Source organism: Salvia splendens, chromosome 8 (genome assembly GCF_004379255.2).
Source record: "Salvia splendens isolate huo1 chromosome 8, SspV2, whole genome shotgun sequence".
Taxonomy (NCBI): domain Eukaryota; kingdom Viridiplantae; phylum Streptophyta; class Magnoliopsida; order Lamiales; family Lamiaceae; genus Salvia; species Salvia splendens.
Genome location: NC_056039.1, coordinates 15793100 through 15818614, shown reverse-complemented (window position 1 = coordinate 15818614; position 25515 = coordinate 15793100). Strand labels below are relative to the sequence as shown.

The following is a 25515-nucleotide window of genomic DNA, read 5'->3' as shown; positions in this document are numbered from 1 at the left end:
AGGAGCTAGAGGCCAGGGTAGCCGATAAGCCAGGGAGAGAGAAGGAGCCGGAGCAGAGGCCCCGCATAATGCGGCGGCTGATGGATGAGCCGGAGGAGGTGAACCAAGGGGCCGGGGAGGCCGTAGAAGAGAGAGGAGTCGGTGAGGCCGGTGAGGAGAGGGAGGCTGTTCAGGACAGCCATGATAGGGCAGAGAGGGAAAGGAAAAGGAAGGGAAAGAGTGTTCTTCCTCCTCCGAAGAGGATGCGCCCCGCAACCCGGGGCATTGTTATTGTTGATACAGACCGACCTGCTCCTCCACAAGAAGGAGATGAGGGCAGCGAATCCGAGGCCAGAGAGCTTCGATGGGCCCGAACATCATGCAGGTAACAAGGAAGGCCTGCAACACCCCCCACCGCCGATTACTCCAACACCACTGTGGTATTGACCACGGACCTCCTCCAGCGGATGCTGGAATTTGAAAACCCCAAGTGGCAGGAGGAGGTCCACCTGAGGGTAACCCCACATAAGCGGCTAAAGGCCGGCAAGAAACTCCACCAACCAGCCCTGGAGACTATCCGGATCGAGGTGAAATTTACCAAGTATATCACTGGGATTGGTTTTGACTGGCTGCTGGAGATTGAGGAGACCTTCGTGCCGGAGGCCCTGGCCAAGGAATTTTTCATGTCCTTCCGGTTCACCGGAAGCACAAACTTGGAGGCCAGGAGCTTATCGGTCGTGCCCAGAATATGAGCCTGAATGAGTTCTCCATAAGAATGGGACTCCACACAGAGGCACAGGTCACCAGTGGGGAGTGGTTCGGCCGCGACATTGGCCTTCCTCAGAGGAAATCGGATTTTGATCAGCAGGCCGTCTGGCAGGCCTTGTGCAACGGACGTGCCCCCGACTTTAAAGCCTCTGAGTCCAGAGGTATCCACATTGCTGATCCGGCCCTCCACCTTGCTCGGGTCTACCTTGCCTGTAATCTCCTTGGCCAAGCTAATACACTAGCAATCATTACTTTGGCCGAGCTTTATTTTATGTGGAGCATGAGGGAGCAGAAGAGGGTGCACCTTGGCTACTGGCTTGCTTATTTGATAAATCAGATCGCCACTCGCCCTGCCCGCCACCTCAATGTCTTCCACCTGCTTGGAGCCTACCTTAGGCGCAATTGGACCCTGGTTTTCCAGGAGGAAGTGGAGCGCCCCAGCCGTTGCCCCAAGCCCGAATTATTTGACCTAGATTTCTTTGTTATAATACAGGTACTTGAACGGCTACCCGGCGGGAAGCTTCGTTTCTACACTAAGGCACGGCAGGAGAGGCAGAAGGAAAAGCAACATGAGCGGCCGGAGGGGAGGAGACAGACGACCGATCGCTCTGCTAGCCCTGAGAGGCAGTAGAGACAAAGGCTGAAGATGGTGCCCATAACGGAGCCAAAGACAGAGGAGGTTGCACGCGCTGGCCGCGAATGAAAGCTCCGTATGGAGCAGATGCTTACGCAGCTGGTGGAGAACTCACATGCCCTGCTAGTTGCTCAAGCTAGGATTCTGGAGGCTATCCGCCAACAGAGCCATGTCAACCAACCACCACCTCCCTCTACAAGCTCTCCTCTAACCCGGTGCCCATCATCCTCCAGTCCACCCTCGGCATCCCTCGGACAACCTCCCAGGAAGCACTAAGTACAACCCCTCCCCCCAATCTTAGTCATTTCAAGTTTACACAATTTTACTTTTATTTATTTTTGGTTTGTATAGCTGATATTCTGCTCCACCTCACACTTAGACCTGTGTTGGATCTAAGTGTAAGAAGTTATGCATGTTCGTTTTTGTTATGTTTGTTTGCCAGTCTTATCTATTTTGGTTGTTGCTTTTTATTTGGCATGTTTGATTGTTGGCACTGTCTCACACTTAGCCCAGTGTCTGGTTTAAGTGTGAGAAGTTTTCCTTGTTTTTGTTGAGCCGTTGCCTGTGCCTAACCCTTTTTCCACTGCATCCAGTCCCTCGAGGACGAGTTCATATGCAGTGGGAGGGGGGAGGGTTAGTTCCAGGAAATAAAAAATCGTTCATGTCAAAATTTTGAAAATACAAATTATTAGTTAGTAATTAGGGCAGTATACATGAAATTGGATAAGTGGAAGACTTGATTACTTTGGGAAGAGTTGGAAAAAGGACTCAGTATGTTTACATGTAGAAACTTGATTGCAAAAACTTGATCAGTTTGAACGACGCAAGTATGATGGAAATGCTCAATTTTTAAACTTACTATGAAGTCTCTCTATATGTGAGTTATAAGCCAAAGTAGAACACTTTCTACTATTTTTACAAAGAAAATTATTTTACGAGAGGCTGATTTTTAATATTTAGATGAAAATTGCACAAGTAGCAAGGACTAAAGGCATTAGGACTTAACCAATTGAGCCTTTTCTTCTTTCGCTCCACGAACCCGCCTCGTCAAGCAAGGCACCCCTAAGTTAACCACATTGAGCCCAAACACACTTTTACCCGTTCTTTTGAAACCCAATCCAACTTCCATATACTTTTTTATATGTAAACACGTGAGGAAAAGGGGTCAGAGAGATGAGTTAATTTCAAAATGAAAGGGGATACCGATAGAAAGTCAAAATAAAATGGTAGCCGGGTTGAGCAAGTTAGTCAATTAGGTTGATCAAGTCAGAGAAATCAAGTTGAAAAAATATGTCGAGAAAAAGAATCGAGAAAAGTTTGAGAAAAAGAGGGCAGGAAAAAGAAAATTGTAGCCTGACCCAGTATCGAAAGTTAGAGAAAAAGCCAAAAATTAAAGGCTAGAAGTCGCCACTGACCAAGTAAGATATCCAGTGGCAAAATAAAAAATTCAAATCTTTGGTCGCTTGACTCATGTGTTTTTCTTTTTACAGTTTATATTTTTAAACTTAGGACCCCTAGGACCCTACCCTGATGCACCACTACCCTTAAGCCCCATTACACCCGAAACAAAGACCTTAAGGAACTATCTTGTGCAATCCGATTCGAGGTATTAAATTTGTGGCAATACCGAGTGAACAGTCCTAACATCTCTGGTGAGAAATGAGTGACTGAGTGAATCCAACAGTGGTTTTAAAATTGAGCAATCTTGACGAACTGACACCTTGATCAAATAAAAGCGAAAATGCAGAAACATAAGCTGCTGGCAAATGGATTGACCTCAACCTCGGGTATGATTGTTGGAAATTTATTCGATCTAATGCATCTATGTGAATATGTGTTTTTATTTCGAGTCTTGTTTTCTTTTTCGTCTTCTTTTACTTTCTTGAAATGAGTAAACCATACCTGAAATTTGCCTTATCTTTTTCTTTTCTTTTTCTTTATTCTTGGGGACAAGTATGTTTTAAGTGTGAGCAGTTTATAAGGTCCATTTCATGCATCGGTTTAGGGGTAAAATGTATGCTACTTGATCGGTTTTATCGCGCAAAGCAAGTGTTAAATGTGCAGGAATGCCGCTTGACCAAGGCATCAAGGCCAAACTGATCAAGCAAGTACAATAGAAAAAAAAGGCCAGGAATCTGGGGAGTTGATCAAGAGGGGTAATCAAGCAGTCAAGGAGGGGACCACTGGCTTCTAGAAGAAGGACATGTGAGGCAATGAGCTGGATGGTGCGCATCATTCTGTTATCAAGAACAACGTTCTAGAAAGGCGCACGTGCTGATATATGAGACGCAAGGACGGAGCTGAGTCATGAATCTGTTACTGAAAAGCGTAGTCATTCTAGAAGGAAAGCACGTAGCAATCAATGAGTCACTAACTCTCAGTATGAGCGAATATTCCCTGCCAAGATCGTTATCCAGCTGGAGGTCGTGCCGAGCCTATAAATAGAGGATGTGGCACCACATTGAAGGAGGATCTTTTACCTTTCCGTCTTTAGTTTTTATTTTAGTTTAGCTCAGCTCTCTAGATAGCTTAGATAGAGAAATGTTTAGTTAAAGGGAGACCGAAGTGAGCGCTACAGAATACTCTATATCTGTAGGCATTATCTCAAGTTTCCCGCCAAGAATCTTCTCGGTTTTTACTTGCTTTCGTATTTTCCGAAGTGTTAGCTTAGTTAAATTTCAAGTTGCTTTGTAGTTAAACTTTCGAGCTTTTTACATTCCGCATGATTGATGTACTTGTTTGGATTTTGAGTATAAAATCGAAGTTGTTCTGTTTTCGTCATCATGTTTACTATTCTAAGTAGTTAATGTTCTGAAATTCACTTGACCCAGTAGTTAAAATTCTCTTGAGCAAGTAGTTAGTTACTTTTCTGTCTAAAGTAAAATCAGTAGTTAAAAACTCCTAAAGTTAAAGCGTGGCAGCAGCCAAACCCCTATTCACTACGCACACACTCGATACACTAGCTTCTCTGTGGGATCGACCACGAACTTGCCGCTTTACTGTTAAAGTAGTGAAAAATTGGGAGTTTATAAATTACATTGGTGGTGCGCGAGCGCGAGAGCAACTTGATCAAGTGGCAACGACATTTGCTAACTGATCCATCCGATTCAGTCGCTATCCGTGTGCCTGCCACATTGCTAGAAGATAAAGAGGAGGATGGTTCTATTGGTGAAGTGGAGAAGATAATCGCATCGTTCAATGTTGCTCAAATGTCGTCGAAGGATGTTGAGAATTGTTGGTTTAAGAGAGGAGGTGCTCCATGTTTGAGCATTCTGAGAGGCGTGAACAAGCTTTTCGTTGTGGCATGGAATTTTGCCAATAACATTGGGTCTCCTTTGTTGATTTTTGACAAAGGTGATAAAGGGAGACATTCAGTTATTCGATACGTGTTTGATCCAGGAGGAGACGCCTTGCTAAAGCTTTTGTTTTCAACTCTCGTCAATGGTTCGTGGTTCCCACCTTGAGGACAAGGTGAATTTTAACCGTGGGGGAGTTGATACGATCCTATATCATAGGATATTCCAATTATTTAGTTTCCTATTTATTCACCATATCTTTCCCATTTATATTTAGATATTTGTTTCTTATTCAATAAGTTAGGGTAGTAGTATTCTAGTATTATAAATAGTAGAGACTATATCATTGTATCAATGAATCAATGAATGAATGAAATATTTTCCCTAAACCTAACTTGTGCAACAAGATTATTTTCGTCTCTTTTGCTGCCAAGGGGAAAACGTCCGCAGATCAGCAAAATCATGATCAGTACTTCGAGCTTGTCGAGGAATTGTTCATTGTTACATAGCGAGAAGTTAGTTAACCGGTTCGTTGTGGAGAACGTCCATAACAGATCCACACCTACTTCGCCGGCCTCGCCCATTCACACGGCCCCATCTACTCCCTCAAGCTCGGCAAGACCCAATCGCACAGCCCCATCTATTCCCTCAAGCTCGGCAACAAGCTCAACGTCGCATCACCTCGCCGGAGCTCGCGAAGGAGGTCCTCAAGGTTGGGAATAATAATAAATAAAATAGTCACTAATAAGTCTTGAATCGATTTTAAAAAATTGATTCACATAAAAATGGGAATAATAAAATTGACTACTACAACTATAGAAAACTATAGAAAGAGAAGTAACAGTGATACTCTTAAAAAACAGAGCAGATCTGTGAGAATTGAGAAACAAAAAATGGGTAAAGTATCTGGAAAGAGCTTCATGTCGAAATCATATCCGGGGTATTATTCAGAAATTGGGATTGTGTGGGAGTTGATAAAGGCGTCATTGATAGTGTCGTTGCTGAGATTTATGTGTACATTTGTCTGGCGATGTTCATCATGGTTTTCATGGAGAGGCTTTACATGGCTTCGTCATTGTTTTTGTTAAGCTATTCTGGAATAAGCCTGAAAAAAATACAAATGGGAGGCCATGAAAGACGATTTACAAGAGGGGAGTGTACCGCTTTCCCAATGGTTCTCGTTCAAATCCCCTTGAAAAATGAAAAAGAAGTATCTCATCCATCGCAGGTTTACAAGATTTCAATTGATGTTGCTTCTAATTTATCTTGTCCTATTGATAGGCTCGTCATTTAATAGTCATATTAAATCGAAGTTGTTGGAGTTCGGCTGCCAGCGACAGAGAGTGCGGTTTGGGGAAGAAGGAAGCACAAGAGAGAGGTGGAATAGAAGAAGTGAGGGTGGAAGTCGTATTTTTTAAAAAAAAATTATTATATTTTATTTTAATTAATTATGTATTAGTATTTTAATTAAGTCAAAATTTCACAAATTTACGGTTGACCGTTAGTTTTTGACGGAACCTTCTAAAAAGGGACTGATTCGGCGACGTTTTCATTTGTTTTGGATTCGATTTTAAAAAAGTTAATGTTTTGGACCTAAATTGTAAATCGGTCATATGTTTAGGACCAAAATAATACTATACTCTAGAAAAAAAATATGTTACTACTTAGAATTGGATTTCGTATCATACTTTTTAGTAAATTTTCTAGGACTGCAAAGGACAGGTGACATCAAAATAGACAATAATGATTATTATAAAAATTATTATTATTCTTAACAAAATAATTTAGTTAATAAAACTAAATAAATATTTTCATCCAAAAAAGTTTTTAAAAGGTTGTGTATGTATTAATAGCTTAATTTAGGGACGTTTGGTGATATTAACTTTTTCCTGGGATCGCATAAAGGAGAGCATAATATGTTAAAAACCAAATTTGGGGTTGACTGTTCAAGAAGGTTTATTTGTGGACTAAATCAAGACATGAGCCCAAAGAACCCCGAATCACATGAACGGCCCAAATCTCCCTCCTTTGCGGACTACATTCCGGAAGAGGGATTCGTGAAACAAGGTCGGAAAGGGAAGAAGGGGAAACAGGGGAACATACGGGACACTAACCTCATGAGAGCCAGCTCGGCAGACAAAGTACTTCTGGAATCTTTAGGGGCAAACAAGCAGGTTCTACACCAGGACTTCTCTGCACTAACCGCTGAGCATGGCGAGAAAAGGAGGCAGAAACAAGAAGCTCAACCTCGTCGTATGGATGGAACTCTCAAAAATTTTGAAAAGCCAAACTATTTTAAGCTACTTGATCAAGAAAAGTTTGTAGAGGAATGGGAAGAAAAAGAAGATGATATGGAAGAAGACCCCGGGCCGCAAGGGTATGGAGACGGGAACACGAAGATGCTAGGCACGAACTCGCCTGCACGAAAGGAGGCAGGGGAAGGGACCAGTCAACAGAAACAGGGGAGTACTACCCTTTCATTGTCTTAATTCCTTATGTCTTGCAACATAATGATCTGGAACGCGAGGTGAATGGCAAATGCAAATACCCAAAGCGTGTTAAACCAGCTAATCATAACATATAAATTGTCTCTAGTTGCAATCATAGAACCTCTAACTCTTCCTCGGCTGGAAATTTGCAGGCTAGTAAGATTGGAGTTCAAAAATAGCAACGCCAGTAACAAAATTTGGATTTTCGCGGAACGCACTTGGAAGGTAGAGATTTGTTTCAACTCAGAACAGGTACTTCATCTCAAAGTTGAGTCTCCCTCCCTCAAAAGCCACTTCTTCATTTCTGCAATATATGGAAAATGCACGCGGTGGGGTAGGTTCCCGCTATGGGAATCACTTCGAAGCATCGCAGAAAATATGGAAGGAGCCCCGTGGATGATTGGCAGGGATTTTAATATTTTTCTCAATGAACATGAGAGAAAGGGAGGATCGGAAGATTAAGTCCGGAAGAAGAAGGCTGAAATGCTTGACTTCGTCGAGGCTATTAATGATTGTCAACTCATTGATCCTGGGTTTGATTGCCCCATTTTCACCTGGGCAAGAGGAGAGCTTTTTGAAAGATTGGATAGAATGCTAATCAATGAAGGATGGTCAACCCACTTTGCATTAACAAGGGTCTCGGTGCTGCCGAGAGTGGTGTCCGACCACGGGCCACTGGTAATGAGGTGTCTGGAGTCAAAGACAAGAAGAAGGTCACCTTTTCGGTTCCAAAACATGTGGACTAGACACCATCTTTTTGCCGAGGAAGTGAAGAAATTATGGGCTGTAGAAACAGGGTCAAATGGAATGCGGAAAATACAACTCAAACTGGCGGTGGTCAAGGAAGGTTTGAAGCGATGGAACAGAGAAGTATTTGGAAACCTTTTCGAGCTGCTGAGCAACGCGGAAAAAGGAGCAGCGGAGGCACATATCCGCTTTGAAAATGAGCTTTCACCTTCAAACAGAGAACTATTTAATAAACACATCGCTGAGTATCTCCTTTGCTTGCAGATGGAGGAGGATTATTAGAGACAAAAGGCAACCATTCGATGGGTGTCCGAAGGGGAAAGAAACACGAAATATTATCAAGGTTGGGTTCGACAAAAGCGAGTAAGAGCTCGAATACATGAAATTCAGGACGGTAATGACACCATATCAAATGAAGAGGAATTACGGCAGTCTGCAGCAACCTTCTTCCAAAACCTTTTGTCCTCGGACGTCTTAAACCTTGAAGAGCCAAAGCTGGAACTTATACAACCTATTCCGGCTGGACTTGATTTGGAGAGCATGTGCAACCTACCAAGCCCAGAGGAAGTTAAGCAAGCCGTCTTCGACATCGCCGCGGAGAGTGCGTCGGGACCCGATGGATTCTCATCCCACTTCTTCCAAACTTGTTAGGACAACGTTGGAAACGATGTTGTGGAAGCGGTAGGAAGTTTCTTTTCAGGAGCATACATGCCTAGGAGCTTCACTTCTACCATGATCATCCTTCTTCCCAAAAAGGAAAATCCGAGCACATGGGCTGACTACCGCCCGATTAGCCTATGCAACGTGACAAACAAGATTATTTCAAAAATCATCTCGGCGAGATTAACTCCCTTCATCCCCTTCCTAACTGCTCCAAATCAGAGTGGTTTCATCAAAGAGAGATTGTTAAGCGACAACATTCTTCTTGCACAAGAACTGATTCGGGATGTGGCTAATTGTTCCCCTACGCCCAATGTTGCAATTAAACTTGATATGGCCAAGGCATATGACCGTGTACAATGGCCTTTCCTGGTCAAAATCTTACGCCGCATGGGATTCCCAGAGACATGGCTGGGGTTGGTTAATCGTTGTATTAACTCTTGCTGGTTCTCGGTGCTAGTTAACGGATCACTGGCAGGCTTTTTCAAATCATCGAGAGGATTTCGACAAGGTGATCCATTATCCCCCTCCTTGTTCATTTTGGCTGCAGATTACCTATCCCGCAGCTTAGATAAATTGATTCTTGGAAGACGGGAGATGAAATTCAACACAACAAGACGCAACCTTGAAGTGTCCCATTTGGCGTACGCGGATGACGTGATCGTGTTCACACAAGCAAAACAAACGTCACTGCAGGAGTTGATGGAGTGCCTCAACCATTATGCCGTGGTCTCGAGCCAAAAAGTCAATATGACAAAAAGCCAATTCTACGTGGATGAGAGGCATGCGAGTTGGGCTCCCCAAATTGTGGAAACATGCGGCTTTCAACAAGGGAGATTCCCTTTTATCTATTTGGGGGTTCTAATCTTCAAGGGAAGGAAGAAAACAGACATGTTCACTTTCCTTAGGGATAAAATCTCCTCTCGTATCCATTCATGGTCACATAGATCACTCTCCTTTGGTGGGCGACTTACCTTAATCAAGAGCACACTGGGAGCAATCCCTCTCCATGTTTTTCAGATTCTTGAGCCCACGAAGGAAGCTATGAAACAGATGGAGAGCCTAATGGCTAAATTTTTTTGGGGATCAACTCAAGACAAAAAGGCCACACATTGGATTAATTGGGACCAAGCATGTCATCCTTTTGACGAAGGAGACTTGGGAATTCGGAGTCTTGAAGACATGGTGAAAGCGTTTGGAATGAAACTTTGGGTGAGGTTCCGAGAGCAAAACTCGCTTTGGGCAAGGTTTATGCGGTCAAAGTACTACAGAAAGTCAGCCCCTTCAAGAGCCCCCTTCAACGGGAAACAAAGTACAGCTTGGAAACGAATGGCGCGAGCGGGAACAAAAATACACAAACACATTCACTGGGCGTTAGGAGATAGAGAGATTCACTTCTGGGAGGATATTTGGTGGGGTGACAAACCACTTAGAGACATGTGTAACCCGGGGGCATCTCTACCACGACACCAAGTCAAGGACTTCTGGAGCAATGGGAAATGGAATGCGACCCTTCTGTCGGGTGTTTGTGTACCTTTAGGCGTACCAGAGGGAGTGGTTGAGGAAATTGCGAAGATTCCAATTGAGGAAGAGGGCAAAGACACACTGAGATGGGCGTGTACAACCCATGGAGATTTCTCCACAAGTTCGGCATGGGAATTGTGTAGGCAGCGGCAGCCCCCGGCTCACATCTTTAAGCTCATTTGGAATGACCTCGTCTTCCCATCCATCTCCATTTTCATCTGGAGGCTGCTGGCAAACCGCATACCGGTTGATGCCAAGCTTCAATGGAGAAAAATCAGTCTCGCCTCAAAGTGTCGTTGCTGCCGTTCCCCGGCTGTAGAAACTAGAGAGCACTTGTTCTTGAGTGGGGAAGTTGCTAATCGAGTATGGGAAATGGTTGCGAGGTGGTTCCCCGGTCTGCCTAGATGGAACGCCGAGGTGACCAGCTTGGAGACTCGCATCAGATTTTGGCATAGACGGCTTTGTCAAACAGATAAACCACATGCGAGCACAATTATTCCATGCCTTGTCTTGTGGTTCCTTTGATCAGAACGTAACAGCAACATACACGAAAATACATGTTTCAGTGCGGGCACAGTGTTTCAACTAGTTAAGCGATACCTACAACAGCTTATCTCGGCCGGGAAGATGAACAAAAAACAATGGAAGGGGTGCGGAAATACTGATATGTTTAACACATATACTTGGAGGGAAAACCCACGACAACAAATCAGACAAGTGAGATGGAATCCTCCAGACGCGGGCTGGATTAAGATCAACTCGGCTGGAATATGGAAAGATTCAGAGGCGGAGGCCGGAGGCGTCATCAAAAGTGCATATGGCAGTCTACTAAATGGGTACATGATGAAGATTGCTGCTAACGCGATCATTGATGCTGAGCTGCAAGCTCTCTCAATTGGACTTGACATTGTAAAGGACCAAGGAAGACCAACCTGGATTGAGCTGGGTACAAAGCAGGTAGTCTCGTTGCTAAGTTTGAAAAGGTTTGGGGCAGCCAACCTGCGTCGCCGAGTAACTGATATCCGCAACAAGATTAGGCAAATGGAAGTGAAATTCTCGCATATCCCGACTCAAGGCAACAAGGTTGCGGTGGTGCTAGCGCAGCAAGGCAGTAAAAGGGAGAATGGGAGTACATTCGGACAAACTTCTGCTCCAGCAATAGTGACCGCCCTGATCAGAATGGACCAACTAGGATATCCGAGCTTCTGGGTCCGAGAGCATAATTATGAACAACATGGGTAGCTTGGAGTGCGAATCGCTTGTGTCTAATAGCAAGAGGCTCAAAACAAATGACTGTTTAGGACTATTTTCCTTTTGTATCGGAGAGTATTATGAGGTCCGGAACATGATATTCGGACCGCCTACTACTCTTGTTACGGTTTGGTTTTGGCGTACCACTTTTCGGTTCGGCCTTGCACTGTACCATTTTTTATTTGATGATATATAGGGATGAGGGACCCGCGAACCCTCCATCGAAAGGTGTTAAAAAGGTTTATTTGAAGTTGAAGTACTGAAAGAATGTTTGTTCGAAGCTGAAGTAGCAGTTGTAATCATAGTAATTGTTAATATTTTTCCGTCAAGACTGTAAATTTGTGTGTAGGGAAAATTGTGATTTAAAATATTTCGTACAAGTTTTGATTGACTTTTGGCCAATCCCTAAAGTATTACAATCGACAAATTAAATCATGTACCTTTTATAACATTCACATATCACAATTTCTTGTACGATTTATTGTGTGCCAATATATTAGTACGATTATAGATTCAGAAGCTTTATATTTAGCAAATTAAAGCGATGAGAGACAATGTAATGACAAACGAATATGGACGCTTTATTATTTATTTCCGGAACACATTAATGTTGTGCTGTTAAATAGAGCCGCATAATTGGCTATATACAAATTATATAGAATAATTGCAAATGTTACAAAAGTGTAATCCAATTCACGAAATTTAAAAATTATATAATTGATCAAAAGTCAACCAAAAGACAAATGACCATTCTTACTTGTATAATGAATTTCTCGACAAATATCATCAATGAGATTTGAAGTTCAAATCCACTTGAACATGGTATTTCTTTTTACATTTTTATCAATACACTTTTGGCATGATATGAATTCCCAAACTTATTATTAATAGAAGAAAAAAATATGTTACTGATTGAATTGGATTTCATATCATACTTTTAGTTAAAATTTGCTAGGACTATAAAGGACAGGTGGCATCAAAAATCAAAATTGACAATTACTATTATTATTATTATTATCATTATTATTATTATTATTATTATTATTATTTTACATTGAACATATGTTTGATTAATTTATTCAAACATTTTATATAGCTCATGTGAATATTTTGATTATTCTTTTGCTTAGCTACTAATTAAATTTATGATCATTTAGATATATATTAATTGAAAGATAGATGGCTTTTCTTGATTCAGGAAACAATCATCACTTAGATTATTTGCATTCAATAAAAGGGATATCTTAGTGAGGGCTCGGGTCTTAGAAGCTATAGGAGTTAGATTCGAAGTATTAAAAAGAGACTTTAATATTAGAATCTAAGAGCATCCACAACCGTGCTCTTGCCAGCGGCACGGTTGTGGGCTCGGGCGGTACTATTCATGCCTGCTCTCTGGCAAGAGCACAACACCCACAACTGTGCTCTTCCGCAAGGACGAGCACAATTAATATAAAATTCAATTAAACAATAACATTTCCATAATATTAAAATCCATTTAAAAACCATAATAAATATTACAAATTACAAATAAAATTAAAAAATACATAATTAAAATCCTAAAAATTAAAAATTACATAATTAAACTCCTTAAAATTAAAAATTACATAATTAAAATCCTAAAAATTAAAAATTACATAATTAAACTCCTAATAAGACTACGCATCCGGCGGGATCAACCCCAATTATTTTTGGAGACCTTTTATCATGGTCTCGTGTGTTTCAAGTTGCGTGGGGGTCATAGATGACCTATCGGCCATATTGAGTTGGCTTAAGAGCATCCACAGCGAGTTGTTCGGGGGTGGAGGTGGCACATAGGGAGCGGGAGCGGCTTCGGGAGTGGCTTCGGGAGTCGAGCCGCGACGACGGTTGGCCGCCGCCTTCTTCCTTCCTTGGGGGCGGCGTTGGAAACCGCTCGGTCCGGCGTCGGGGCTACCCAAGTTAGCTCCGGCGAGTTGGCTAGCCACTTCTTCCGAGCCGGAGTCGGATAGGGCTACCGACCTTGATCGTTTGGAGGAGCCGCTAGAGGAGGATGTTATGCCTCCCTTATACTTCGGGTGCGTCCGCGTCTCCTGCCAAACGTTAAGATATTTGAACGACTTACCGTTCATGGATTGGTAGGTGCTCAGCGACCTCGCTTCGGCCGCTCCCGGCATTCCGGGACTCCTGGATGAAATAGCCGTTGAACTTGCCAATTTCTTCGTTGGCTCGGCCGATGCAGTTGCGCACCATACTCTCGTTGTGCTCGATCGTTCCGGGCGGCCGGTTTGCATTGTACCGGCTAGAGACGCGCCACCAAAAGTGATCGCCGGATTGGTTCGTTCCAACCACCGCATCTTCGGAGATTTCCAAGTACGCCTTGAACAATCTTTCCATCTCCGCCGGTGAGTACGGTGTGCGGACACCGGCGCGAGATGGAGGAATCGGCATTTGGGAAGGGGCGAGATGCCTAGGCTCCGGTGTCCACCCGTAGCGCCCTTCGGAGGCACCTTGGTCGTCGATTGGGTATGGACGATAGCCACCCGAAACGGCCGAATCTTGGGTTTGAGGAGGGGCCGAATATTCCGTTTCCGGACTAGGAAACGGTTGTGAACCGAACCATTCGGGGTTCCAACCGTGGGAGCCCGAAGGGTTATCGTCTTGGCCGGACATAGTGATGTTGTAGGGTATGAGAGAATGAAGATGAAAATGGATATGAGAGAATGGAGATGAGAATGGATATTGGAGAATGATGATGGGAGTTGTGTAGTTTGATGTGAATTTTTGGGGTGAAATTGGGGGTATTTATAGATGAAAGTGTGTATTTTTTGGGGTAAAAAAAATGAAAAAAAAATTAAAAAGGTGTAAAAAACGGTTATAAACGGATATATTTTTTTGGGGAAGTGAAATTTTTTTTTTTATCGATTTTTTTAATAAAAAACTGATTTTTAAAAAAAAATAAAAAAAAGTTTAAACACAACGGCTATGCCGTTGACGAATGGGAGCGCGACACGTGTGCGTCCGCTGGCACGGACGTGCTCGATACATCGAGCATCGCCGTGCCAGCGGCGGCGGTCCTTCGCCTTGCCAATAGCGCGGACGGCGGTGGCGACTTTCGCCACCGCTGCGGATGCTCTAATCAACTGGGTGGGTGCACTCGAGAGATAGCTTATTCTGCCCTATAAGTTTTACAATCGACAAATTAAACCATACCTTTTATAAGTCGCCACCGCTGCGGATGCTCTAATCAACTGGGTGGGTGCACTCGAGAGATAGCTTATTCTGCCCTATAAGTTTTACAATCGACAAATTAAACCATACCTTTTATAACATTCACATATCAAAACTGTCCTATACGATTTATTGTGCGCCAATATATCAGTACTATTATAGATTCAAAAGCTTTTTTTTTTGTAAATTAAAGTGATGAGAGACAATGCGATGACAAACGAATATGGACACTTTGTTATATCCGGAATACATTAATGTCATGCCATTATAGCGCCGCATAATTGGCGATAAACAAATTATATAGAATAATTGCGAATGTTACAAAAGTGTAATCCAGTTCACAAAATTTAAAAATTATATAAAGATCAAAAGTCAACTAAAAGACAAATAATAATTCTTACTTAGTAATTAATTTTTCGATAAACAAGAGGTTTGAAGTTGAAATCCACTTGAACGTGATATTTCTTTCTAAATTATTATATATACACTTGATATAAATTCCCAAACTTATTACTATTCATAGAAAAAAATATGTTGCTAATTGAATCGGATTTCGTATCATTCTTTTTAGTAAATTTGCTAGGACTTCAAAGGATAGATGTAGGCATGCACAAACTGAACCGGACCGTCGGTTAACCGGCGGTTCAGAACCGCCGACTCACAAACCGGAACCGGAATCGGCGTGGCGGTTCCGAACCGGCAGATGTTTCCGTGGTTCATGCGGGCAGGTTCTGGTTCAAGAATTTCAGAAGCAGTCGGTTCAAATAACATTTAAAAAAATATATTAATTATTTATAAAAAGTAATTTTTATATATAAAAATCAATTTTCACAAATAAATAAATACAATAATTTCATAATAGCCCATATTTATTTGTTGGGCCTATGATTCTAAGAACCATTCTTTGTTGTTTCTTTTTTATATAGACATCCTTGAATATTTTGTGTTTCACTTTCAATGTGAGACAAAATATGTTGAAGTATCTCTTATAACTACATGTTTAGATCATTCATTCATCTTTTTCCAATGTGGGATACAAAACTTTCTTTTGTTTTATACTTTTCTTTATTTTTTACTACATTTTATTATTCACTAACTTTATCTTTATTTTTGTTATGATTCATTTTCTAAGACAAATTTATAGATAATAATAGAAACAAATAGAATAGTTCAATTAAATTTGAATGTTGCATATTGCTCATAATTTGTATTTTATAGAATGTGGATGTGTTCAAATAATAATAATAATTGGATTTAAATGTGCTCACTTTTAAGAATTCTAAGAAACCATTTTTGGTCATTTCTCTTTTATAGAGACATCCTTGAATATTTTTTGTTTCACTTTTAATGTGAGACAAAATATGTTGAAGTATTTTCTTTTATAACTACATGTTTAGATCATTCATTCATCTTTTTCCAATGTGGGATACAAAACCTTCTTTTGTTTTCTACTTTTCTTTATTTTTTACTACATTTTATTATTCACTAACTTTATTTTTATTTTTATTATGATTCTTTTTTTAAGACAAATTTATAGATAATAATAGCATCAACTAGAATAGTTTAATTAAATTTGAATGTTGCATGTTGCTAATAATTTGTATATTTATAGAATGTGGACGTGTTCAAATAATTGGATTTAATATGTTGCTAATTTTTCTCAATATATTGATTAAAATGTGAAAAAAACAACAATTAATATAATTGGTATAATAATGATAAAAATAGATAACTAAAGAATGATTTGTTTAGTGGTATAATATAGTTTATATATTTATATATTAGTAGTAGACTAATAGAATGATTTTGTATAATAGTTGTTATTCTAATAGATGTAGTATAATTTATATAAATAAAATTATTATTTGTGAACATATTCTTGATAGATAAGAATAAACAATTATTGAGTAATATGATTTGTATATAGATAAATAATTATTCATATTATAGTTATCGCTAGATTAATACAATTTGTATAATAATTATTTTCTTAATGTGTATAATGGTATTTATTAGTTAACATACACATAAACTTATACACAAACAAATCGATAATGATAAAGAATTAAAGAATAATATTTTATGTAATTATATTTGTTGTTAAGTTATAATAATAGAAGATAGTCAAGATATAAACTAATATAAACAAAGATGATGGAGATGTATCATGTAGTTTTTTTTTTTTAAAAGAACGCCCTTTCTGGGCGGGAGGTTTAGGCAGACCTCCAACTCGTAAATAATATCAAGATAAAATGTTCTAACAACATGATTTTAGCCCAAAAGTGACTAGGATCTAAACAAGAACATGAGGAAGCCAAGTAGAGGTCCCACAAGTCGAGATCCTCCGTACTATCAAGTGGAAAAAAACTGACTATATATATACACGAGGGAGAAACGAAAAATTATCAAAACCAGCCACCAAAGAAGCTGGATCAACCCACATCTCTACGTCGGAAATGGAAGTTAGGATATCCCAGCTGGTCCATCCTAACTAGCGCCTTCAGATACCGAGGCGCAGAGATTGGATCATAGTAAGTAAGGGCAGGGGTCTGAACCCCCCCTACCTGCAAGAAAGTCAGTCGCTCGGTTCCCTTCTCTGTAGATGTGTGAGAACCGAACATGTCGCTGAGAAGTCATACTCCGGATCAAAGCCATGTGATGTCTGAAATCCGCAGTGCCAAGCTGTCTAGATGACAACAAGGTAACCAGAGCCGCTGAGCCAAGCTCAATCCAGATGTGTGTCGAAAGCTCCATAGCCATCTCGAACCCCCGAATCAGAGCCAACAGCTCCGCCTCAAAGCTCGATGATGCGGCTATTGGAGCACAGAAGGCACGCAAAAGTCCTCCATCAGAGCCTCGAACCAATCCTCCCTCCCTCGCCTCCATTGTTGATGTAGAGAAGGCACCGCCAGTGTTTAGCTTCACCCAAGGGGCATCAGGGGGATGCCATAGGACCATGAGAGACCGCAGAACACGCTGTCTGGGGGAGAAAGGCATGAAATTAACCGACGGCGAGCATCCCCTCCAGTGCGTCGGGGTGATCTTGCCGGCCAAGACAAGCACGTGCAGGTGGTGAGTGATCTGCCAAATAACATGAGAGTGACAAAAAGGACGACCGCCATGCTTGCAGCCGTTCCTCTCCGTCCAAAGAAACCAAGCAATCAAACATGGAACAAGAAAACTAATATGTAAGGCAGGAGCCCTCTAGAAAGAGGACTTCCGCCAGTGACCTAGTCCAAGTGCAATATTAGTGTTCGTGTGAATCGGTGTGTGCGAGGAAGGAAACCAGGCATCGAAATACTCACATGCAGAAAAAGCCGACTGACTCAAGAAAAAGACATGACTAAGAGACTCGACTGAAGGAGACCGACAACACTGACATCTAGACGCTAACTCAATCCCCCTCCTCTGCAACTTCTCATCCACCGGCAACCTACCAAATAACAACCTCCAAATGAACACCGAGATGGTAGGGGTCAACCATTGGTTCCAGATAAGCCCAAAAATCTCCCTCTTCAGCAATCTAGTCCGGATGCTTTCCCAGGCGAGGTCACAGAGAACTCGCCATGGCTAGTCAGACTCCACCGCCTCACATCCTTCGCCCCCAACTCGATCGGCGTGGCTCTGATCTGGTCTATCACATAAATAAGGAGTTTTATCCCACATTGAAAGAAAGAGCAACACATCCAAGAACATGTAGCTATAAAAGAGAATCATTTAATACACTCTCTTTCAACCCAAATGCTCAAGTCCAACATTAAGTGTAAATTGTAACTTATAAGTTGTGACTTGTAGTCTTGTTGAAATAAACACTAAAACGAGAAGAAAAAAAAAACTGAACCGCCTAATCGGTCCGGAACCGGCGGTTTCAGCAAAAAAACCGCCGATTTTGAACCGCCCCATGAACTGCCTGTTTTTTGAACTGGAATCGGAACCGCCGGAACCCTTGGCGGGCCGGTTCAGGTTCATGAAAATGTTGAACCGTGAACCGTCGGTTTTTGAACCTTGTGCATGCCTAGATAGATGACATCAAAATACACAGTAATTATTATCATTATTATTTCGGAACAGGCGACTTTTGAACCTTGTGCATGCCTAGATAGATGACATCAAAATACACAGTAATTATTATTATTATTATTATTATTATTATTATTATTATTATTATTATTATTATTATTATTATTATTATTATTATTATTATTATTATTATTATTAGTAGTAGTAGTAGTAAATAAAACTAAATAAATACTACACAGGTGTCTATATGGAAAATAGAAACGCTTCACAAATCCGACAAATTTCTGTATTTTGAGGCCCCTCTTTTGCTAAGCAAAACCTTTACTCTTCTTCCCCATATTGTCTTCGCCTGATGATTAATGCTATAGAGAGAGAGAGTGTGTTCATACACATCCAAATCTGCGTAAATGCGACAATTAATTCAAATACTCACTTCTGAAGGAAAGGAGAATCTCTTCTTCTCTTGTTTTCGTTTCAATTTCGCTCCGGACCTCTGGCGCTAATCTCTTCTGGGTCCGGGCGGAGATTTAGGGTTTCTTTCTTTGCTGTTACAATTCAAGCTCGGATGTGCATTAGGGTTTAGATTTCTTTGTAAAAAGGGTGTGTATTAGTGTAGTAATCCAAAATGGACGGACGGAGAATAACGGCGAGCCCCAGGCCATGCTGTGGCCGGCGAGTGGTGGCGAAGAAGCGGCCGCGCGGCGGTTTAGATGGCTTTGTCAACAGCGTGAAGAAGCTGCAGAGAAGGGAGATTTCCTCGAAGCGTGACCGTGCTTTTAGCATGAGTGATGCTCAGGAGCGATTCCGCAACATTCGCTTGCAGGTTTACTTGATTTAATTCATAATGTTTGCTTCAACCTTTTGTGGCTTTGGTTTGGGCCATTTGATTAATTCAAGTGTTTGTAGATTGCCTGTGATGATTTCAGCTTTTCTGAATCGTATAACACAAAAATTAGGGCTTTTTATGCTTTCTCACTTGAATTGCCATGTGTATGCGTTTATGTATGTAGATCTGTGTACCAGAGCGGTGGTGTTGTGTACCTTTTTGTGTGGAGAAAAGTCTAAACGGAAGATGCCAGTGTGTTTTCAGTTGCTATGATAGTTTTACATGGATAGATGTTTCAATCTTTATCTAGATTGCTATTGGCCTTTTGTGATGCTAAGATGCAACGGCTTATAAAGGAGGCTGAGAGACATAGTATTAGATAGTGGTAGTGTGTTATGACATTGTTTATGATTCTTTGGTCAACCTCCACGTTGAGATGTTATGCAATCAATGGTTCTTGAATGTTCGATGTTCGTGAACCTACTTACATAACTAATTATGCACCTAAGTTGTGAAAATGATCAAGAGGATACATAATGCAACAACCCATGAGCATATGACATGTTGAAGATACAATTTTTGATGATCTATTTGACACTGGTACGAGTTTGTCAGAAAATCAAGAGGATACATAGTGCAATCCATGAGCATATGACATGTTGAAGATACAATTTTTGATGCCATAGTGAATGAGCAATTTGCTGTCTTTTATTTGCAGTGTTACATCTTGGCATAGTGAATGAGCAATTTGCTATCTTTTTGTTTAAGTTCATAAGCTTTATTCTCATATAGTATAATTTAGTTTATTGAGAAATTTGATTGTGGTGCAAATATGCAGGCACGTGCCATTTTTGGTTATTTCTTTCTTTTGAAAATCCTCTAGTATTGGTGCATAGGTTGAGCAAGTTCTTGTCATTCTTTCCTGAACATTATCTGCTAAGTTTTGATTCCAAAAATCTGATGTATGTGTAATAACGTTTGTGTGATTGTGTCAATCTGAGCACATTATAGGCAATAACTCAATATACCTCTTTATTTGGTTGTTTCACTTGTCTTCAACTGTCATGACGATAAATGGATAGAATATTGCCTATGTACATGGACTAATTCCAACCTTGATCTTTTGGTTCAGGAGGAGTATGATACTCATGATCCCAAGGGATATTCTTCTTTGTCGTTACCATTTCTGAAGAAGAGGTCAAAAATTATTGAGATAGTTGCTGCCCGTGATATTGTCTTCGCACTTGCCCAATCTGGTGTCTGTGCAGCATTTAGTCGAGGTGCATTTACAACTGAAATTTAAGCTCCTTGTCCATTCTCCTGGCTATTATAAGGGCTTATATATTTCACCCATTTGATGCAGAGACTAACCAGAGGATATGCTTCTTGAATGTTTGTCCTGATGAAGTCATTCGGAGCTTATTCTACAACAAAAATAATGATTCGTTAATCACTGTTTCAGTCTATGCTTCAGATAATTTTAGTTCCTTAAAATGCAGAACAACAAGGATCGAGTAACTCCATCTCACCATTTGCTTGCTGCATCTTTTTATTTGCATTTTGTTTCATTACTTATCATCACATTAATGCCCCATCATTTAGATACATACGAAGAGGCAAACCTGATGCTGGCTTCCCTCTTTTCGAGTCCGAGTCATTGAAGTGGCCTGGTTTTGTTGAGTTTGATGATGTTAATGGAAAGGTTCTTACCTACTCCGCACAAGACAGGTAACTCTTAGCTGATAAGTGGATCATCATTTATATATTGACACTTGTTCTGATAGCTACAACTGACTTCTTTCAGCATATACAAGGTTTTTGACTTGAAAAACTACACGATGTTGTACTCAATTTCGGATAAAAATGTTCAGGAGATTAAGATCAGGTAATGTTATAGTAGTTTCTAAGTAAGATGTTCTTGTATATGTTCATTTCAAAAAACTTATATTGGTGGGGGGATGCTGAATTACTTTCTGTAACAATTAAAGGTTGTAAAAGTTCTTTCTTTTATGTTGTTTCTACTTTCTGCCTTGTGGCATTTTTATGTATGTTTAATTTTTTTGCATATGTATTGTACAATAGTCCAGGAATCATGCTTTTGATATTTACAAAAACCCAAGGCGCTGTCCCTTTGAAGATTCTCTCAATTGAAGATGGGACTGTTTTAAAATCGTTCAACCATCTTCTTCATAGAAACAAGAAGGTTGATTTCATTGAACAGTTCAATGAAAAGCTTCTAGTCAAGCAGGAGAATGAGAATCTCCAGATTGTTGATGTAAGTGTCTGTATATTACAATTGTGACGTTCTTGTTCTTTCTGAAATCTGACTTCTGTCTGTTTAGGTTCGCAATGTTGAGATAACAGAAGTTAGCCGGACCGAGTTCATGACCCCTTCCGCATTCATATTTCTGTACGAGAACCAATTATTCCTGACGTTCAGAAACCGAACAGTTGCTGTCTGGAACTTCAGAGGGGAACTTGTGACCTCGTTTGAGGATCACCTTTTATGGCATCCTGATTGCAACACTAACAACATATATATTACAAGCGATCAGGATCTCATCATTTCGTATTGCAAAGCAGATTCTGATGAACCATTATCTGATGGGATTGGTATGCTCATATCCATTCTGATTATAATTGTTTAAGTTCTCTATCTCTATTACATGGTCTATGCTTTACTAGAGAAAAAGTTTCTACACATTTAAAGAAAATGGGTCCATGTACTATCATTTGTATTAATATTAATGTTCATCTGAGCACTTTTGTCGATGTCAAAATATTGTTTTTAAAATTTGGTTCATGTAGTTTTACGGTCCCATCATTTAAGAGGACCCAAATATGAGTTTTTCCTTACTGAGCATAACAGGTTAGTTTAATCTTTGTTGAATGTAATACTCCCTCTGTCCCGGCCTAAGCGAGACATTTCTATTTTGGCACTAGAATATAGGTTGTGATGTTTATTGAATTAAATTATTAATAGTAAAGTAAGAGAAAGAGTAAAGTAAGAAAGAGAAAGAGAGAAAAAGTAAGAGAGGATAAAGTAAGAAATAAAAGATAGAGAATAAAGTAAGAGAGAATATAGTAGGAGAGAGTAGTGAGTTGATTATTGCCAAAAAATGAAACGTCTCACTTAGATTGGGACGTACCAAAAAAACGAATACGTCTCACTTAGGCTGGGACAGAGGGAGTAGGAACTAAGCTAATATGAAAATCTCTTAAGGAATGGTCTTACATTGGTATTGTTTCTCATTTATTTCTTGTTGACAGCGGGTTCTATCAACATCAGCAATATCTTAACGGGAAAGTGCTTGGCAAAAATAAAAGCGAGCAATAGTCTTCCGATGAACGAATGCAACTGCAGTGCAGGTTGTGGGGGGAAGAAGTGCAACTCAAGGAAGCGCATTCAAGCTTCTAGAATCAGCACTGTTACTGAGGCCCTGGAAGATATCACTGCCCTCTTCTACGATGAAGACCGCAATGAGATTTACACTGGAAATAGGCATGGTCTTGTTCATGTGTGGTCCAACTAAAGGTGATGAGTTGGAGCCCATTTTCATACAGATGAACATTTGTTGCTTAATAGAATGCTAAACCATTAGTTTCCCCTATCTGAGTTTGTGAATTTCTGACCCCCATGAAGAGGGGGTTGTCTATGATCATGATGCAGTAGATTCGTAGGCGCCATGTTTGTTGATTTACTCGATTGCGCTTTGGACCTAACTAAGATATCAGTAACATTTGGTGTGTAGATGTAAGAGAGTGTAAGAACAGTGCTTGTTGTGCAAGGTAATCTTGTTTATCTGTAAATTGATCATCTTTGTTTCTGAATGAATAATTCTTAGTCTTCTTCTTGGCTGCGGTTGTCAATGATGTTGATGTTGAAGGCATTCTGTACAGCTAGGAGGAGCGGTTACTTATTGTTATCAATAACAACATTCTGTTAGCTTTCGTTTAGGAATAAGTGACAATTATCGAGTGATTAACGAGCTAATTGACTCGGATTAAGAGCTTACACATTCAAACGCTTAAATAACAGAAAAAAGAAATCTCATGCTTAAATAACAGAAAAAAGAAATCTCATTTTCTCATCTATGAGATGTATTAATTTGGATAATCTCTCATTTCCTTCTTCACCGAGTTCTTCAAGTAGAACAAACATTTTTGCTAAGATCTCGTTTGTTGTTCCTAACTCCGTCAATCCTGGTTTTCTACCATGTGGTATCAGCCTTGACGATTCTGCTCATGTCATGGCGGGCTAAACACTATCCATCAATATGCAGCGACTGGAAGAGGTTGTGCGTCCTTCATTAGGCGAATTAGTGGGGAAGCTCAATGCTTCACATCAATTGAGACCAATTGAATCACCTTTGCGATCAATCTTTGAGGGTCCGTTCAGTACACGGAATTGGAATGAAAATTGTATGGAATTGAATTGGAATTAGAATTGTATTATAATTCAATTCCAAATCCTTTGTTCGGTAAATTAATATGATTGATATGAAGTTGAATTCAAGGAAACTATGCAATTTGTGTATGTGCGTGTGTGGGCAAGTGTGTGTGTGCAAGGGTGTGTTTTGTGTGTGTGCAGGTATGTGTATGTGTTTGTATCTGCAGCCGTACAGTTGTGTGTATATGTGTGTGCAGTTGTGTGAATGTGTGTGTGTGTGTGCAGAGGTGTGTGTAGGTGTGTACAAGTGTAGGCTGGCAAATCGTGCGGATTGGGTCGTTATCGGGTCAACCTGATAATGACCCAACCCAATAAGGCCTAACCTGAACCCGACCTGTTAAGGAAACTGTAAATCCGAACACGAACCCGACCTGCTACCTTCAAATCCGAACACGACCCGCACCCGACACGAACCCGTTATCGACACGATATAATATGGGTTGACACGACACGATAACAACCCGAACCTGATATTACACGATTAAAACCTAATATTACACGATTAAACCTTAATTTTTAACCTAATTTACACAATTAAAATTCGTTTTATACTATTTAAACCTAATTTATAAGAAATTAAAATATTAAAGTAATATATATATTTTTAAATAATAATAAAATTAATAATATTATTTCTTAATGGGTTACCCGTATCCGACCCGCATCCGACCCGAACCCAACCCGAAATTATCGGGTTCTTAATGGGTCAACCCGATAAGGACACAGATCCAATAAGACTTGACCCCAACCTAATAATTTCGTGCGGATTCGTGTCGGATTATCGTGTCGTGTAGAAAATTGCCAGCCCTATACAAGTGTATGCGTAGGTGTGTACAAGTGTGTGTGAAATCAGCATGTGTGTGTATAGTTTTTTTTTTAAAAATTTTGGGATCATTTTCGATTTTTTTTTAAAAAAAAATTCCAACGGAAATGCCGTTGGCGAATCAGGACGCGCCACGTTGCCCTGCTCTTCGGCACGGCGGTGCTCTTGCTATCGAGCAGGGTCGTGCCGTCGGCAAGAGCACAGCGGCAAGCATGGTACTCGCCGCGTCGTCGGAACGGCGTCTGCTCTTCCGCAAGAGCACCAATGTGGATGCTCTTAAGTGTTCAGGCATATGTGCGTATATGTGTTTAGGTGTGCAGGTGTGTGTGTGTCCAAGTATATTTATGTGTGTACGCGGGTGTGTGGGGGGAGGTGGTGTGTGACAGTGCAGTTTTATTATTATTTAAAATTTGAAATTCCAATTATCTACTTTTCATATTGAATTCAAATCGTGGAGTTGGGAGATATTGGAATTGTAATTCAATTCCAAATCGAAACATTTTGTAGTACCGAACATTAGATTTGGAATTGGATGCTTCAAATCCAATTCCGCATGTCCAATTCTATGATACCAAACAGAGCCTAAAGGAACAACTTCATGACGCTATACTTTCAACACACGGAGCTCATGGCTAAGCTATAGACATAACCAAGGAGATAACTCTCATGCCTCGCTCGAACCATGGACACACCACACTTACTTCTCTACTCGCCAATTTCAGGTTGGTTTCCAATTTTCCCTGGAGATAATTTGAATGGATGATTTTTTTGTTGTAAACACTTTTCACGGTTGATGAAACACCGTTAGAGACACAAATTTAATTGGTGTTTATCAATTTGG

The 25515-nt window shown here is 40.5% G+C and overlaps 2 protein-coding genes across 2 annotated transcripts; both read left to right on the top strand.

The window, feature by feature from the left end:
• Window positions 1–10763: 10763 nt before the first annotated feature.
• On the top strand, window positions 10764–11339 carry LOC121745836. Its single transcript, XM_042139782.1, has one exon. The coding sequence runs from the start codon at window positions 10764–10766 to the stop codon at window positions 11337–11339; it is 576 nt and encodes a 191-aa protein (XP_041995716.1).
• Window positions 11340–18839: 7500 nt separating this feature from the next.
• On the top strand, window positions 18840–23211 carry LOC121744393. Its single transcript, XM_042137914.1, has 8 exons — window positions 18840–19398; window positions 20534–20681; window positions 20765–20915; window positions 21004–21129; window positions 21206–21286; window positions 21484–21676; window positions 21744–22014; window positions 22672–23211. Exons 1-8 carry the CDS (start codon window positions 19201–19203, stop codon window positions 22932–22934), a joined length of 1431 nt encoding a protein of 476 aa, XP_041993848.1. The 5' UTR covers window positions 18840–19200; the 3' UTR covers window positions 22935–23211.
• The last annotated feature ends 2304 nt before the right edge of the window (window positions 23212–25515 follow it).

What these genes read in the sequence shown, in the direction of transcription:
- LOC121745836 (XM_042139782.1), top strand. Translation starts at nt 10,764, where the DNA reads ATGTTTAACACATATACTTGGAGGGAAAACCCACGACAACAAATCAGA.
- LOC121744393 (XM_042137914.1), top strand. Translation starts at nt 19,201, where the DNA reads ATGGACGGACGGAGAATAACGGCGAGCCCCAGGCCATGCTGTGGCCGG. An exon ending in GTTCAGGAGATTAAGATCAG is followed by an intron (nt 21,287 to 21,483) that starts GTAATGTTATAG and finishes ATTGTACAATAG; the next exon opens with TCCAGGAATCATGCTTTTGA. An exon ending in ACCATTATCTGATGGGATTG is followed by an intron (nt 22,015 to 22,671) that starts GTATGCTCATAT and finishes TCTTGTTGACAG; the next exon opens with CGGGTTCTATCAACATCAGC.